Source organism: Carcharhinus amblyrhynchos, chromosome 19, assembly GCF_965287045.1.
Source record: "Carcharhinus amblyrhynchos chromosome 19, sCarAmb.v2.hapA, whole genome shotgun sequence".
Taxonomy (NCBI): domain Eukaryota; kingdom Metazoa; phylum Chordata; class Chondrichthyes; order Carcharhiniformes; family Carcharhinidae; genus Carcharhinus; species Carcharhinus amblyrhynchos.
This window is the reverse complement of record NC_137342.1, coordinates 49,868,739-49,884,931: the sequence shown is the minus strand read 5'-3', so window position 1 is coordinate 49,884,931 and position 16,193 is coordinate 49,868,739. Positions and strand designations below refer to the sequence as shown.

General features: G+C 45.0%; 1 protein-coding gene across 7 annotated transcripts in view; it reads left to right on the top strand.

The window, feature by feature from the left end:
- frmd4a (FERM domain containing 4A) overlaps positions 1-16,193 on the top strand; it is a 613,918-nt gene that overhangs the window by 356,869 nt on the left and 240,856 nt on the right. For all 7 annotated transcript variants that reach the window (XM_080207761.1, XM_080207763.1, XM_080207759.1 and 4 more), the window contains exon 2: positions 1,762-1,827. In XM_080207761.1, coding sequence (XP_080063887.1) covers positions 1,762-1,827 — 66 coding nt within the window. The remainder of the gene's footprint in view (positions 1-1,761; positions 1,828-16,193) is intronic.

Here is a 16,193-nt window from a genome sequence, read left to right as displayed (position 1 = left end):
AGTCAAGTGTTACCATTACACAAATTCAATGGCCTGTTCCTAGGCCAGCGTTTTAGAGGTCACTTTCTGCCCATTTTCTTGTGGAAGCCACAGAGTAGTGGTCTTCACCTTAAGCAATTAGGTAAAGAGGAGAAATGTAATTTGTTACAGATACACAGTAAATAGAACCCAGCTGATGTGTTTGGTGTCTTTATTTACTAAATAAATGGAGGCAGGAATGGCACGGTGGCACAGTGGTTAGCACTGCTGCCTCACAGCACCAGAGACCCGGGTTCGATTCCGGCCACGGGTGACTGTCTGCGTGGAGTTTGCACATTCTCCCCATCTCTGTGTGGGTTTCCTCCGGGTGCTCCAGTTTCTTCCCACACTTCAGAGATGTGCGGGTTAGGTGGATTGGCCATGTTCAGTTGTCTGTTAGGGGATTAGCTGGGTGAGTACAAGGGATTGGGCCTGGGTGAAATTGTTGTTGGTGCAGCTTCGATGGGCTGAATGGCCTCCTTCTGCACTGTAGGGATTCCATGATATAAATTTTGTTGTACAGTTTTTGGGCTTTGTCCAGTTGAACATTTCTCATTTAGCAATCTGGAATAGACTGTTCCACTTGGCGATGGAATCCTCAGCCAAATCCAATCCAATGTTGTCCAAAAACAAACTTCCCAGTAGCCTGACACTCAGCCATAGCGAGCGTGGCCAATGATTCTCCCTCCGTGGTTCTAGGGCTAAAGTGCAGGGCCATAACCCTGAACCCCACATCACAATATTGTGGTCATGGCCTGCCTGTACATTACACATTGCCAAGCCCATGATGCCATCACTGAGAGAACTTCAGTTCTATTGTTTGGAAGTGTTGTGGAGATTATCAAATTGGCAGGAGGCCTTGTGGCCCACTGCCTAGTGCTCCTCCTCCTGAGTCAGAAGCTGTAGGTTCAAATCCCAGTGTAGGACTTGATGGACATGGAAGGTCTGCTCGTAACTTGACCAGACAGGTTGTTATCAACTTGTAAACCCTTCGCGATGGCAGGCAGTAAGAGCGGGAGGGATTCCTGGTCAGCCATGTGACGGAAAGAACATTGGCGTCTCTCCCGCCACTACCCATAGCTCTGGACTGCAACATACAAGTTGCCACAGCAGCGTGAACTCTGTGTGTGAACTGGAACAAGTCACCACCACCCAGTTGATGTGTGAATGGTGGGTTACTGGGAATGCGGTGCGGGTAATTCAAATACAGAAGCTTTATTTTTTCTTGTATCTGAATGCGGTCGGACAGTACAGGTCCAGTCTGCCTTTTACAGGGCGGCCAATGAATTCAAACACTGCAGGGTTTGCTGGTATCTATTTTAATTGGACTGGCAAACTGCTTCGTTACAGCGAGAGCAGGAATATGAAGGTTCTGCCATTACACCTCGCATTAAAACATAATACTGCAGACCAATTTATTGTGCAGCGGTGACTGTTTGACATTTATAGGAAGTCTGCTTTACAAAGGATTTCCTTTGGGGACGAGTGCCAGACTCTCTCTCTGCTGGCTGTGTTATAGTCCAAAGCTGCATACTTCAGCCGGCAGCAGTTGTACTGTGTGGTGGAACGATCCAGCTTTCTCCAATATGATCACAGCAATGTTGTGGTGAGGATTTGGAGCTGGCTGGTGTGTCGGAGCTCTGAGGGTTTGTGTTACTCCTGCCGCTGTGTCTCAGTATTGTCTCTCTCGCTGCCCTCTGTGTGGTTCAGCCCTGACACTCTTTTCTTTCTGCTCTCTTTCAGATGACGGAGGGGCGTCGGTGTCAGGTGCATCTCCTCGACGACAGGAAGCTGGAACTTCTTGTGCAGGTAAAGAGATTTATCAGCTGCTGCCTTCTTCACAGAGAGTGACACAAAGAACACAAATACTGCAGCGGTTGCAAATCTGAAATCAACTCGCAACATGCTGGGAAATAACCCAACAGATCCAGCAGTGTCTGTGGAGAGAGAAACAGAGTCAGGTCAATGATCTTTTATCAGAATGGAGAGTTAACTCTGTTTCTTTCAACACAGTCACTGCCAGCCTGAGTATTTCCAGCATTCTCTGTACCGTCTTGTCACCTGTTCACTTTGAATAAGGGCCTTTCAGTCTCCCAATGCTTGTTACTGCAGAACTCGAAGACTTACACACACACATGCGCGCACGTACACACTCACTCACACGCACATGCATACGCACACACACGTGCACAAGCACACACACTCTCACACGCACACACACACATACACATGTTATACATGTAATTTCCAGGGAGTTTAAATCGAGGTCCAATTTCATCTGCTCCAAGTGTAGGTTGAGAATATTCCGGGTGCCATGTTAGCGTTTCCAATCTCTGATGATACTGTGCCTTTAAGAAATCTATTTTTTATCATTTTTCTAAGAGGTATGTTTGGAATTCAGCTCTGTTTTACACAGTGGCAATTTGTCTACACCAGGCAGTTCACACACTGAGAATGCAGGCTAATTATTGATTCTAACTAGTAGTTAACCTGAGTTAGTGCATTTTTGTTTATTTTGATTTTCCCCTGCGGTTTCAGGGTAAGGGTTTTGATTGGATTGATTGACAGAGACAGTCATGTGAATGGGTAGACTTAAGCTTGCAGAGAAAACACTCAGTTCTATTTTATTTTTAAACAGGCAGTTTCTACTGTGACATTGGTATACCTTTAAGAGTTTTTTTTCTAATTATGCTCTCCGAAGCTCACAGCCTTAACTGATGTCATTGGTACCGGGTTATCTCTAGGAGCTCTTTTATTACTCTTTAAATGGCTTAAATGGGGGGTTGTTTATTTTACTGGGATGGGTGGTACGCTGGTTGGCACTGCTGCTTCGCGGCTCCAGGGAGCTGGATTCGATTCCCGTCTTGGGTCGCTGTCTGTGTGAGGTTTGCACGTTCTCCTTGTGTCTGCGTGGGTTTCCCCCAGATGCTCCGGTTTCCTCCCACGGTCCAGGGGTGTGCTGGTTGGGTTGATTGGCCATGCTAAAATTGCCCCTTAGTGTCCTGAGATGCTTAGGTTAGAGGGATTAGCGGGTAAAGTATGTAGGGATATGGGGGTAGGACCTGGGTGGGATTGTGTTCGGTGCAGACTCGATGGGCCGAAGGGCCTCTTTCTGCACTGTAGGGTTCTATGATTCTATGTATGTTTTAAAGTTAAAGTTTATTTATTAGTGTCACAAGTAGGCTTACATTTATAGAACATAGAACATTCCGGCGCAGTACAGGCCCTTCGGCCCTCGATGTTGCGCCGACCAGTGGAACCAATCTAATGACCCTCTAACCTAAACTATTCCAATGTTATCCATAAACTGCAATGAAGTTATTGTGGAAATACCCACACTCCAGCGCCTGTACACTGAGGGGGAATTTAGTACGGCCAATGCACCCTAACCAGCACATCTTTCAGACTGTGGGAGGAAACCCAGGAAGTCGCAGGGAAAATGTACAGATTCCCCACAGACAGTGGCCCAAGGCAGGAACCGAACCCGGGTCCCTGGCACTGTGAGACAGCAGCGCTAACCACTGTGCCACCCCAATGCTGGACATCAATAAACAGCAGCCTTGAATTAAGGTTAGGTGATTCTTAAAGGTTTATGAGTTAGAAATGTATGACAAGCTGCTGAATAACATCAGTGTGCTTGTAGCTGTGTTAACATTACAGTGATGAGGGTACAGGCCAGAATAGATCCTTATCCCAGAATATTTGTGTGAGCGTGTGTTAGTTTGGCATTTATACCAACATTTGGAAATGATGATGATTTCCAGGCGTGGAATTACAAATGGAGTTTGTTGTTATTGAACTTAGAAGTGTCCCACTCTACCCAGAATGGTCGGAGATAGCCAGTGGTCATTTCCATCTCCTAATGTTTCACACAAGCCTGCCGTACTGTCGCATACATTGCCTGAAACATCTAGATTCAGGAGGCAGCTCAGTTGTGCTGCAGTTTCTTCAGAGGATTTGTAACAAAATTCTTTCATGGAATGTGGGCATCGCAGGGGAAGCCAGCGTTTGTTGCCCATCCCTAGTTGCCCTGGAACGGAGTGGCTCGCTAGACCATGTTGGAGGGGAGTTGAGATTCAGTCACGGTGCTGCGGGTCTGGAGTCACGTGCAGGCCAGACCGGGAAAGGACAGCAGATTTCCACTGGCCCCATTCGGACATTAGTGAGTCAGATGGGTTTTTATAACAATTGGTGATAGTTTCTTGGTCACCATCACTGAGATTAGCTTTCATTTCCAGATTTATTAAATGAATTTAGGTGCCATGGTGAGATTTAAGCCCATGTCCCCAGAGCATTAAGCTGGGCCTCTGGGTTACTAATCCAGTGACATTCCCATCAGACCACCATCTCCTCCTTTTTCCAGAATAGGGAATTTCCATCACTATTAGCAATGTTACCTCCTGATAGCTTCCTGTAGAAATTGTCTTCCCATAATCAAATCCTAAACTGTGAGAACGTAAAGGATGGCACGGTGGCACAGTGGTTAGCACTGCTGCCTCACAGCGCCAGGGACTGGGGTTCAATTCCCAGCTTGGGTCACTGTCTGTGTGGAGTCTGCATGTTCTCCCTGTATCTGTGTGGGTTTCCTCCGGGTGCTCTGGTTTCCTCCTACAGTCCATACATTGATGGATTGGCTGTGCTAAACTTTTTTAACTCATTCATGGGACATGGACGTCGCTGGCTGGCCAACATTTATTGTAAAAAGTCTGACAACACCAGGTTTTAGTCCAACCGATTTATTTGATAATAGACTCACAAGCCCCGAAAGCTTGTGAGTCTATTATCAAATAAATCGGTTGGACTAAAACCTGATGTTGTCAGACTTTTTACTGTGTTTACGCCAGTCCAACGCCGGCACACCCACATCACAACATTTATTGCCCATAAATTGCCCCAAGATGTGCCGATTGGGAGATTAGTGGGGTAAACACTTGGGGTTAGGGGGATAAGGCCTGGGTGGGATCCTCTGTTGGAAAGTGGGTGTAGATTTGATGGGCTGAATTAACTTATGCACTTTAGGGATTCTAAGTATTGTAACCAGCTTTGGAACATCGAGGATTGTGTAGCAATTTTCATTCACCTATTATGAAGAAAATTTCAGGGCAAATTAATGACTTGGATAAAGGAAATCATTTGTTCCAGAAATTTCACTACAAGATCACTTTACAATATTTCTAACTACAATAATTATCACAGCTTTACTACAATATACTGTTAAGAGAGAACAGATGTTGCATTGCCATGGTAACACCCCGACTCACATTCACCTCCAGCCTATCAGGTTACTTAAACTCTGAAAAAAAGTAACTCAGTGACTATTTTGAACATAATAAGAACATAAGAAATAGGAGCAGGAGTAGGCCATCTAGCCCTTCGAGCCTGCCCCGCCATTCAATAAGATCATGGCTGATCTGTTGTGGCTCAGTTCCACTTTCCCGCCCTCTCCCCATAACCCTTAATCCCCTCTCTTATCAAAAACCCATCAACCCGCTTCTTAAAAATATTTAGCGAGGCAGCCTCCACCACTTCAACGGGCAGAGAATTCCAGAGATTCACCACCCTTTGAGTGAAGAAGTTCCTCCTCAACTCCGTTCTAAACCGCCTCCCCTTTATCTTGAGGCTGTGCCCCCTAGTCCTACTGTCTTTTTTGAGCGGGAAGAGTCTCTCCACCTCTATCCTATCCATCCCATTCATCATCTTATACGTCTCAATGAGATCTCCCCTCATTCTTCTAAACTCTAACGAGTACAAGCCTAGTTTATTCAGCCTCTCCTCATAGCTCAATCCCCTCAACTCCGGCATCAGCCTAGTAAACCTCCTCTGCACTCCCTCCAGGGCCAAAATATCCATGCGCAGGTGCGGCGCCCAAAACTGCACACAGTACTCCAGCTGCGGCCTCACCAATGCCCTATACAGCTGCAGCAAGACCTCCCTACTTTTATATTCAATCCCCCTCGCTATGAAGGCCAGCATCCCATTCGCCTTCCTGACCACCTGCTGCACCTGCAAGCTGGGTTTTTGCGACTCATGCACAAGGACCCCGAGGTCCCTCTGCACCGTCGCCTAATATTAAAGTCTGGAATTATTTTGTGTCTCTGTGTGAATATAAGAAGTTATGATAATTGATTATGAAAAGTTGCCTTTGTATTATTGCTTAAGGATAACTTCACCAGGTTTGTCTACCTGTTGATACAGACCAGACAAAACTGGATTGGATTGAATTCGGTGTTAAGTGCTGACTAGGATGTGAACATAGTCCTTTGGAACCCTAGAACACCTAAAGCGCAGAAGTCCATTGAATCTGCACCAACTCCCATGGCATCTTACCTCAGCCCTATCCCCATAACCCCATGTATTTACCCCACTAATCCCCCTAAGCTACACATGTGGGAGGAAACCGGAGCATCCAGAGGAAACTCGCGTAGACACGGGGAGAATGTGCAAACTCCACACAGACAGTGACCCAAAGGTGGAAAGGAACCCGGGTCCCTGGCACTGCGAGGAAATGGTGCTAACCACTGTGTCGCCGTCTGCCAACAACCCCCCCCCCCAACCCCAGTTTTTCCAAAGATTGATCTATATATTGATAAGATACCATGTTTTCATTGCTTCCACTGCCTACCCAAGCGATGAACTGTGTTAAACAGATTGAATTAACTATTTGTAATAGTGCAGAAAGATGTGCCAACACACTGCCTTGTAAGTGCAAAGATGTGAGTCCAGAACACTGATCTCCACTTGCCAAGGAGATGCCTTCTGTGTTTTATATGTTACTCAATTGTAAATATTTTGGTTAGAGACCTGTTAGTGGTTTTCCTGCTTGCAGACACAGACATGGGGAACCTTCCCTGGTACTGACTTGTACAGTAAGGGTGAGGTGCTTTGGTACACGGACAATGGCCCCATTCTGCTGATTTCCTCATAGCTAATTATAAAGCAAACACAATGAGGCAGAGGGGAAGGTTACCCACCCTCTCACAGCTACGCTGAAGACCAAATCTCAATTGGAAAGGGCAACTTTCTTTTCCGATGAGATTGGGAGAAGTGGGTGGCACAGTGGTCAGCGTGCGGTTTCACAGCACCAGGGACATGGGTTTGATATCCAGCTTGGGTCACTGCCTGTGTGGAGTTTGCATGTTCTCCCCATGTCTGAGTGGGTTTTCTCTGGGTGCTCCAGTTTCCTCCCACGTTCTGAAAGATGTGCTGATTGGGTGCATTGACCTGAACAGGCGGCAACTAGGGAATTTCACCGTAACTTCAATGCAGTGTTAATGTAATCTTTACTTGTGATTAATAAATAAACTTTACTTTGAATAGTTGTCAGCAAAAGTTAACACTGAGCAGGTCATAACCCAGCACCCGTGATATTGGACATTTTGGCAGGAGTAGCTTGGAGAGACTGAATGTGCCTCAAATTCCCCCGACACAATGACTTAACCTCTCGAATGAGCAAGAAGCATAATTTTAAAACTGTGCTCTCCTTATGTGGCTAAGTGCTGAAAGAGCACAGTCTTTCAGTACGATATTTGTGTTGGCCAGATGTCAAATGCCAGCGGTTTCCATCATGCCATTCTCACTGACCCATTTCAAAACATTCTGATTATTTCAAATCTTGGAAAACCAGCCCTGATTCTCTCTGCTCTCCGTCCAATTATCAACATCTGTGGGCTTGTAACCCTTTTCCCTTCATTAGTTCTATTCATTCCCCATTTATTATTGTGGAACTCTTTGCCACAGAGGGCTGTGGAAGCCAGTGTCTTTAAGATAGAGATAGATAGGCCCTTGATTAATAAGGGGATCAGGGGTTACGGGGAAAAGGCAGGAGAATGGGGGATGAGAAAAATATCAGCCATGATTGAACGGCAGAGCAGACTTGATGGGCCGAGTGGCCTAATTCTGCTCCTATGTCTTATGGTCTTGTTACTGTAGGACTACTGTGGGATATTTTATTCACCACTTCTATACATCTGGCCAGGTGGTGAGTTGTAGTTTCAGAGATCCTTCAGAACAACTAGTTGACACAAATGATACAACATTTTTGATAAGTCGATCTCCCCTTAATATAATGGAAGTCTTGTTTTTAATGAGTTTCTATCGTTTTGTTGTGAGGCATTGTGGGTTAGGCGGCTGCTCATAATATCAGTTAGTGTGTTGCTCGGTTAAATCTCATCCCAGCTCGCTTGGGATTCTGTCTTCGACCTACTGGAGACCGATGAGAACTGTCGGAGGTTTTAACACAGCGATGTTATTAAACAGAGCCTGAGTCTGGGTCCTGGTATTCGTGGAAGGCAAGCAGTCGACATCACCGTCAACATACTGGCTTGTGATTTTATTTCTTCTGAGTCACTTGTACCCCCCGCCCAACCAACCTTCGCACCGGCCCACCTCTTAAATATCCTTCAGCTGTCCAGAGAAAGTTTGTTTTGCAATGAGACGGTGAATCTCTGAAACAAACTCCATGGGGGACCAGTGGAGGCAGGAATGAGTTGATAGATATTTGGCAGAGGGAGAAGCCAGCAGAAGATAAAATAGTGTTTGCTTATTGTTGAACTTTCGGACTGGATAGAAGAATGGGAATAGTTTCTTCCAGCTTCCTATATTCTCAGGTTGCTTGGTACCAGTCAGCTCATTTTTGAGTCAGTTCTCTAACTGTGAGCGCTGCATTCATGTTACTGCATCTTGAAATTTTAACCTTTTCATTTAGAACAACTGGTACTTAACAGATCAAACTTTGCTAGTGTGTGTGTGTGTGCTTGTGTCTGGGTGCTTGTATGTATGTTTCATGTTGTGTGTGTTTTATATGTCCCATATATGTGTGTATGTGTACATATGAGTGTGAGTGTGTGTTTGTCTGAGCGTGTGTGTGTGTATATCTATGTGTGTGAGTGTGTGTGTATGTATGTGAATGTATATGAGTGTGAATGTGTGTTTGAGTGTGTGTGTGTTTGTCTGAGTGTGTGTGTATATCTATGTGTGTGTGTGAATGTGTGTTTGAGTGTGTGTGATGCATATATCTATGTGTGTGTGTGTGTATATCTATGTGTGTGTGTGTGAATGTGTGTTTGAGTGTGTGTGATGCGTATATCTATGTGTGTGTGTATATCTATGTGTGTGTGTGTGTGTGTGTGTGTGTGTATGTGAATGTAGAAAGCTAGCACGAGGGGGCATAGCTTTAAATTAAGGGGTGGTAGTTATAGGACGGATGTCAGGGGTAGGTTCTTTACCCAGAGGGTGGTGAGGGATTGGAATGCCCTACCTGCTGCAGTTGTGGATGCGCCTAGTTTGGGGGCGTTTAAGAGATCTGTGGATAGGTTTATGGATGGAAAGGGTTTGGTTTAGGTTAGAGGGTCATTGTTTTTTAACTGGTCGGCGCAACATTGTGGGCCGAAGGGCCTGTTCTGCGCTGTTATGTTCTATGTATATGTGAGTGTGTTTGAGTGTGTGTGAGTGCGTATGTGAGTGCATTCATTGAACTATATCATTCATGATTCCCTCAAATCCCACTAATAACAACAACTTGCATTTGTGTAGCCCCTTTAAATTCATAAAATATCCTGTGACCTTTACCCAACAATGGTACAACACAGTGGCCTGAATTTACAGGTGGGTATCTAGTATCTAATATCTGGTCAGTTGAGGAGAGATTGAATAAACTAGGATTGTGTTCACTGGAAGGACGGAGGCTGAGGGGAGACCTGATAGAGGTCTGCAAAATTATGAACGGCACAGACAGGGTGGATAGTCAGAGGCTTCTTCCCAGGTGGAAATGTCAATTACATGGAGGCACAGGTTCAAGGTGAGAGGGGGAAAGTTGAAGGGAGATGTGTAGGGGAAGTTTTTCATGCAGAGAGTGGTGGGTGCCTGGAACACGCTGTCAGAGGAGGTGGTGGAAGCAGGCACATGAGCGACATTTAAGAGACACCTGGATGGGTGCATGAATAGGGAGGGAATAGAGGGATACGGATCGAGTAAAGAGAGAAGCTCCATTTAGTTTAGCTAGGGCACCATGATCAGCACAGGCTTGGAGGGCCGAAGAGCCTGTACTTTTCTTTGTTCTGTGAGATGGTTGTAAGGAAAGCCTTGCACAGCTGAGGACCAAATCAAGATACATGTTTGAGCAAATTGCCTGTAAGATTTCTGTCAAATGATCGAAAGTGAGTGCGGATGCCCTGAGAAGTGGAAAATGCTTTAATTTAGTTGAAGGTGCTGCAGATATTGGTAACTATTGTTCCCAAGAGTTGAGTAGCAGTGCTGTCAGCGAGTTTATACCCAATTAAAATGGAACAGTTCGTTATGACAGCCACTGGGCTGGCTACCAAAGAAATGTTTCTCCGCGATGATACTTCATGTCGCAACGGAGAGGTGACAGCTCAAGGACACTCGTGGTATTATCTTGCAGCTTACTAACAGTAAGGCTGGGCTCACATAACTCACACCTCCTTCTGAGAGGGGCAAAAGGACAGAAAGCCCATAAGCTTTTGGCATCTCAGTGACATAATGGATAATTACATCGATTTGAAACATTACATCAAGCCCAGCTGGTCGTTCATGTATTTATGCTGCACGTGGAGAGCTCAGTGGCTCAGTGGTTAGCACTCCTGCCTCACAGTGCCAGGGACCCAGGTTCGATTCCCGGCTTGGGTCACTGTCTGTGTGGAGTCTACACGTTCTCCCTGTGTCTGCACGGGTTTCCTCCTACGTGTTGGTTAGGTGCGTCGGTCATGCTAAATTCTCCCTCGGTGTACTCAAACAGGCACTGGAGTGTGGCGGCTAGGGGATTTTCACAGTAACTTCATTGCAGCGTTAATGTAAGCTTTACTTATAAATAAACTTTAACTTTTTTCAAGTGGGAAGTGGGTAAAATAATGTAGTAACAATTGGAAATGTGGAAACTAGAAGCAGGAGGAGGTGATTCAGCCCTTCGAGCCTGCTCTGTCATTCATGGTTGATATTCGAATTCAATATCCTGACTCCCCCTTTCCCCCATACTCCTTGACCCCTTTAGCTCCAAGAGCTATATCTGATTTCTTCTTGAAATCAGACAATGTTTTGGCCTCAACTACTTTCTATGGGAGTGAATTCCACACATTCACCACCCTCTGGGTGAAGAAATTTCTCCTCACCTCCGTTCCAAAAGATTTATAGATGACCCTGATTTCACAAGTTTCACAATGTGGACATTGAAATAGTTACAAAAATCTCAGTCATAAAGAGTTGGAGCGTTTATTTATTCGTGCCACAAATCGGCTTACATTAATACTATAATGAAGTTATTGTGAAAATCCCCTTGTCGTCACAGTGCGGTGCCTGTTCAGGTACACTGAGGGAGAATTTAGCATGGCCAATGCACCTAACCTGCGTATCTTTGGACTGTGGGAAGAAACCGGAGCACCCAGAGGAAACCCACGCAGACACAGGGGAGAATGTACAAACTCCACACAGACAAGCTGGGAATCGAACCCAGGTCGCTGGCGTCGTGAGGCAGCAGTGCTAACCACTGTGCCACCGGTGACCAAGGTTCCTACAGGATTACACTGTCTCAGAAAATTAAAACCCTTTCAAGCAGATCCTGTGATCAGGAAACTCTTCCATACGGATGTGGTTCAGTGGGCTGTTCATTCTCGATATCTCGCTTGGTGCTGTTGTCTTAGGAAAGTCAATTCCTTAAGGGTAGCGGGATTATCCAACCAGGCAGGAAGGGTATATGAGGAACAGATCTTTCTCAACAAAATCTGCTCTACAAAAAAAATGTTAGAAGTAAAGAGTGTGCTGAGAAATGAGAATCACCCCTTGTTTTGATGTTACTGTTGGTTGCGTTCATTACAATCCCACAGGCACAAGACAAATCAGTTCCTGAGCTCAGGAAAAGTACTCCACAGTGGCTAACCAAAGGAATGAATGATAAAGATCCAAAGAGGATGATATAAAATTGCTGGAAAAAGGAGCAAGCCTGAGGATTAGAATTCAGCAAAGGAGGATTAAGATATTGATTAACAGGGAAAAACGGAATACAAGAGTAAAGTTGCAAGGAATATAAAGGTGGATGTAAAACCTTCTGTAAGTACATAAAAAAATTAGTGAAGACAAATGTAGGTCCCTTATAGGCTGAATCAGAAAGAATTATAATTTTTCAGCAAAGCTGGGATAATTTGATAAAGTTGATTGAAAATGAGCTCAGTTGTAGGAGACAGAAGGCTGGTTTAGTGACTGGAAGCCGGTGATCCCTACCACAGAGATCTGTGCTGGATTCCCTATTTATTCATCATTTGAAGGATTAGTTAGTTTGTGGATCACACAAAGATTGGCCGGATGGTTAACAGTGAGGCTGAGGGCAGGATTCTCTAGCCTCGCTCACCCCAAAACCAGAAAGTCCCACCCACGATCAACCGGCCTTTCCATGGTCCATCCCTCACCCGCTCCGATTCCCGTAGTGGGTCAGACGGTAAAATTTGCCTTGAATGTCGTGGGCTACAAGGAGATTTAGACGGAATGGTCAAATGGGGAGACAAGTGGCAGATGGAATTTAACCCTGAAAAGTGTGGGGTGATGCACTTTGGAAGGAATAATTTGACAAAGAAGTATTCAATGAATGGTAGGATAGTAGAAAGTTCCGAGGAACAAAGGAACCTTGGTGTGTTTGTCCACAGATCTTCGAAGGCGGAAGAGCGTGTTAATAGGGTGGTGAAAAAGGCATACACGATACTTGCCTTTATCAATCAAGCCATAGATTACAAAAGCAAGGAATTTGTGTTGGAGTTGCATAGAATTTTGGTGAAGTCACAGCTAGAGTATGAGAACATAAGAAATAGGAGCAGGAGTAGGCCATCTAGCCCTTTAGAGTACTGTGTGCAGTTCTGATCACCACATTATAGGAAGGATGTGTTTGCACTAAAGGAGGTTCACCAGGATGCTGCCTGGGACGGAACATTTAAGTTATGAAGAGAGGTTGGACAGACATGAGTTGTTTTCTTTGGAGCAGAGCAGACTGAAGGGCGATCCGATGGAGGTATTTAGGATTCTAAGAGACATGGACAGAGTGGATAAGGAGCAGCTGTTCCCCTTAGTTGAAGGGTCAGTCACGAGGGGACATCGGTTCAAGGTGAGGGACAAGAGGTTTAAGGGGGATGGGTGGAAAAACAGTTTTACCCAGAGGGTGGTGACGGTCTGGAATGCGCTGCCTGGGAGGGTGGGGGAGGCAAAGGCCTCGCATCCTTTAAAAAGTACCTGAATGAACATTTAGAACATTCAGGGCCATGGGCCAAGTGCTGGTAAATGGGATTGGTTAGGTAGAGTAGGTGTTTCTCATGTGTTGGTGCAGACTCAATGAGCTGAAGAGCCTTTTCTGCACTGTGTGATTCTGATTCTGTCATTGTGGGGAACAAATAAATGGTGAACAGTTAAAGAATGACTTTAGTTCTGTCTACATAGAGGAAGACACAAATAACTTCCCAGAAGCACTAGGGAATCAAGGGTTGAATGAGAAGGAGGAGTTGGAGGAAATTAGTATTAGTAAAAAAAAAGGTTCTGGAGAAACTAATGGGACTAAAAGCTGATAAGTCCCCAGGGTCCGATAATCTGCATCCCAGGATATTAAGGAGGTGGCTTTGGAAAGAGCGGATGTGGTGATTGCCATCTTGCACAATCCTGTAGATTCTGGAACAGTCCGGGCAGATTGGAGGATGAAAAATGTAATTCCGCTATTTAAAAAGGGAGGGAAGGAGAAAACCGGGAATTACAGACCAGTTAGCCTAACTTTTTTTTTGTAGGGAAAATGCTGGAGCCCACTATAAAGGATTTGATAGCAGGACACTTCAAAAATATTAGCAAGATTAGACAAAATCAAAATGGATTAATGTGACAGGGAAATCATGTTTGACAAACTGACTGGAGTTTTTAATGGATGTAACTGGTATGGGTGAACCAATGAATGTAATGTATGTAGCTTTTCAGAAAGTTTTTGATAAAATCCCATTTAAGAGCAGCAGCGAGTGGCACGGTGGTTACCATTGCTGCCGCACGGGTTCAATTCCGACTTTGGTTCACTGTCTGTGTGGAGTTTGCATATTCTCCCTGTGTCTGCGTGGGTTTCCTCTGGGTGCTCCGGTTTCCTCCCACATTCCAAAGATGTGCCGATTAGGTGGATTGGCCATGCTAAATTGGCCCTTAGTGTCAGGATAAGTTAACAGGGTAAATACATGGTGTTATGGGGATAGACCCTGGGTGGGATTGTTGTCGACATAGACTTAATGGGCTGAATGGCCTCCTTCTGCACTGTAGGAATTCTATTCTATTCTATAAGAGGATAGTGTGTAAAATTAAAGTGCATGGGATTGGGGTAATATATTGGCATGGACTGAGAATTGGATTGCAGACAGGAAACAGAGACTATGAATCAGTGGGTCTTTTTCAGAATGGCAGGCAGTGACTAGTTGCTCTCACAGGGATCAGTGCTTGGCTCCCAGCTATTCACAATATCTATCAGTGATTTAATGTGGGAATCAAATATAATATTCCCAAGTTTGCTGAAGATACCAAACTTAGTGAGAATGTGAGTGATCAGGAGGATGTTAAGAGGCTTGAAGATGATTTAGACAAGTTAAGTGAGTGAGCAGACACGTGGAAGATGCAGTCTAACATGGATAAATGTGAAGCTATCCACTTTGGACAGAGAAATAGAGCGGTAGAGTATAATTTAAACGGTGAGAGATTGGGAATTGTTGATTACAAACGGACCTGAGTGTCCTTGTACACCAGTCACTGAAAGCAAGCATACAATCAAGCAGTTAGGAAGGTAAGTAGATTGTTGGACTTCATTGCAAAAAGACTTGAGTACAAGAGCAAGGATGCTTTGTTGCGGCTGTACGGGGCCTTGGTCAGATCACATCTGGAATCTTGTGTGCAGATGTGGTCACCTTATCTAAGAAAGGATATTCTTGCCATAGGTGGAGAGAGCAGCGAAAGTTCACCTGACTGATTCCTGCAATGGTAAGATTGTTGTATGGGCAGAGATTGGTGTTGTGTTAGACGATCAGCCATGATCATGTTAAATGGCGGAGTAGGCTCGAAGGGCTGAATGGCCTACTTCTGTACCAATTTGTTCCCTTCTCTGTGAGAACCTTTAACAGGAATTTGATCACTTTTTGAGAATATACATTGAGGGTTATCATCATTGTCTGGTTATTTTAACACATTGGAGCAGCTTTAAATACATATTTCATTAACATTAGATCTCGATGATGGGGCAATTTCCCTCCTTTTATTGTTATTATTCACTTATGTATAATTTTTTAACTGAGCGATGTTACCCACGATAAATTTCAGAATGAATTTCTCCTTGGACAATAATATGAGATTGAATATCAGCATGGCTCCAATTCTGATTCTTGATTTGGGCTGAGTTAACTGTTCCCAGTTTTAACAAAATCCTAGAATCATACAATTCCTGTAGTGCAGAAGGAGCCATCAAGCACTGACAATAATCCCACCCAGGCCCTGTCCCCATAACCCCACATATTTACACTGCTAATACCCCGAACACTGAGAGATAATTTATCATAGAATCCCTGCAGTGCAAAAGGAGGCCATTCGGCCCACCGAGTCTGCACCAGCCATAATTCCACCCAGGCCCTATTCCCATAACCCCACACATTTGCCCTGCTAATCCCCCTGACACTAGGGTAAATTTAGGCCAGTGCACCTAACGCGCATACCTTTGGACTGTGGGAGGAAACCGGAGGAAACCCACGCAGACACGGGGAGAACGTGCAAACTCCACACAGACAGTGACCCAAGTCGGGAATCGAACCCAGATCCCAGGAGCTGTGAGATTGTGATGCCAGCTATTGTGCCCCTATGCCACCCAGTTATAATGGTGCTTCAATCAGTGTAAGAGTCATGCACTATGGAAGAGGAGAAACCGGACTTGTGCAAATCACCCTCTCACCCGAGTACTATTTATTTGAAGGTAGTTGTACGTGTTACTAATTGAGGATTGCTGCCTGCCCTCACATTGCCTGGGAAGGATAAACTCATGTTCACTGGTGAGACTGGCCCTTGAGTTCAGTATCTGAATGTCGGCTGTACCCTTGGTAATATATTGCATCACAAGTCACTAACCACAGGAGAGCTGGGCACCATTTCTGTCCTAATGATGTTGGATGCAAGTTCATTGAGTT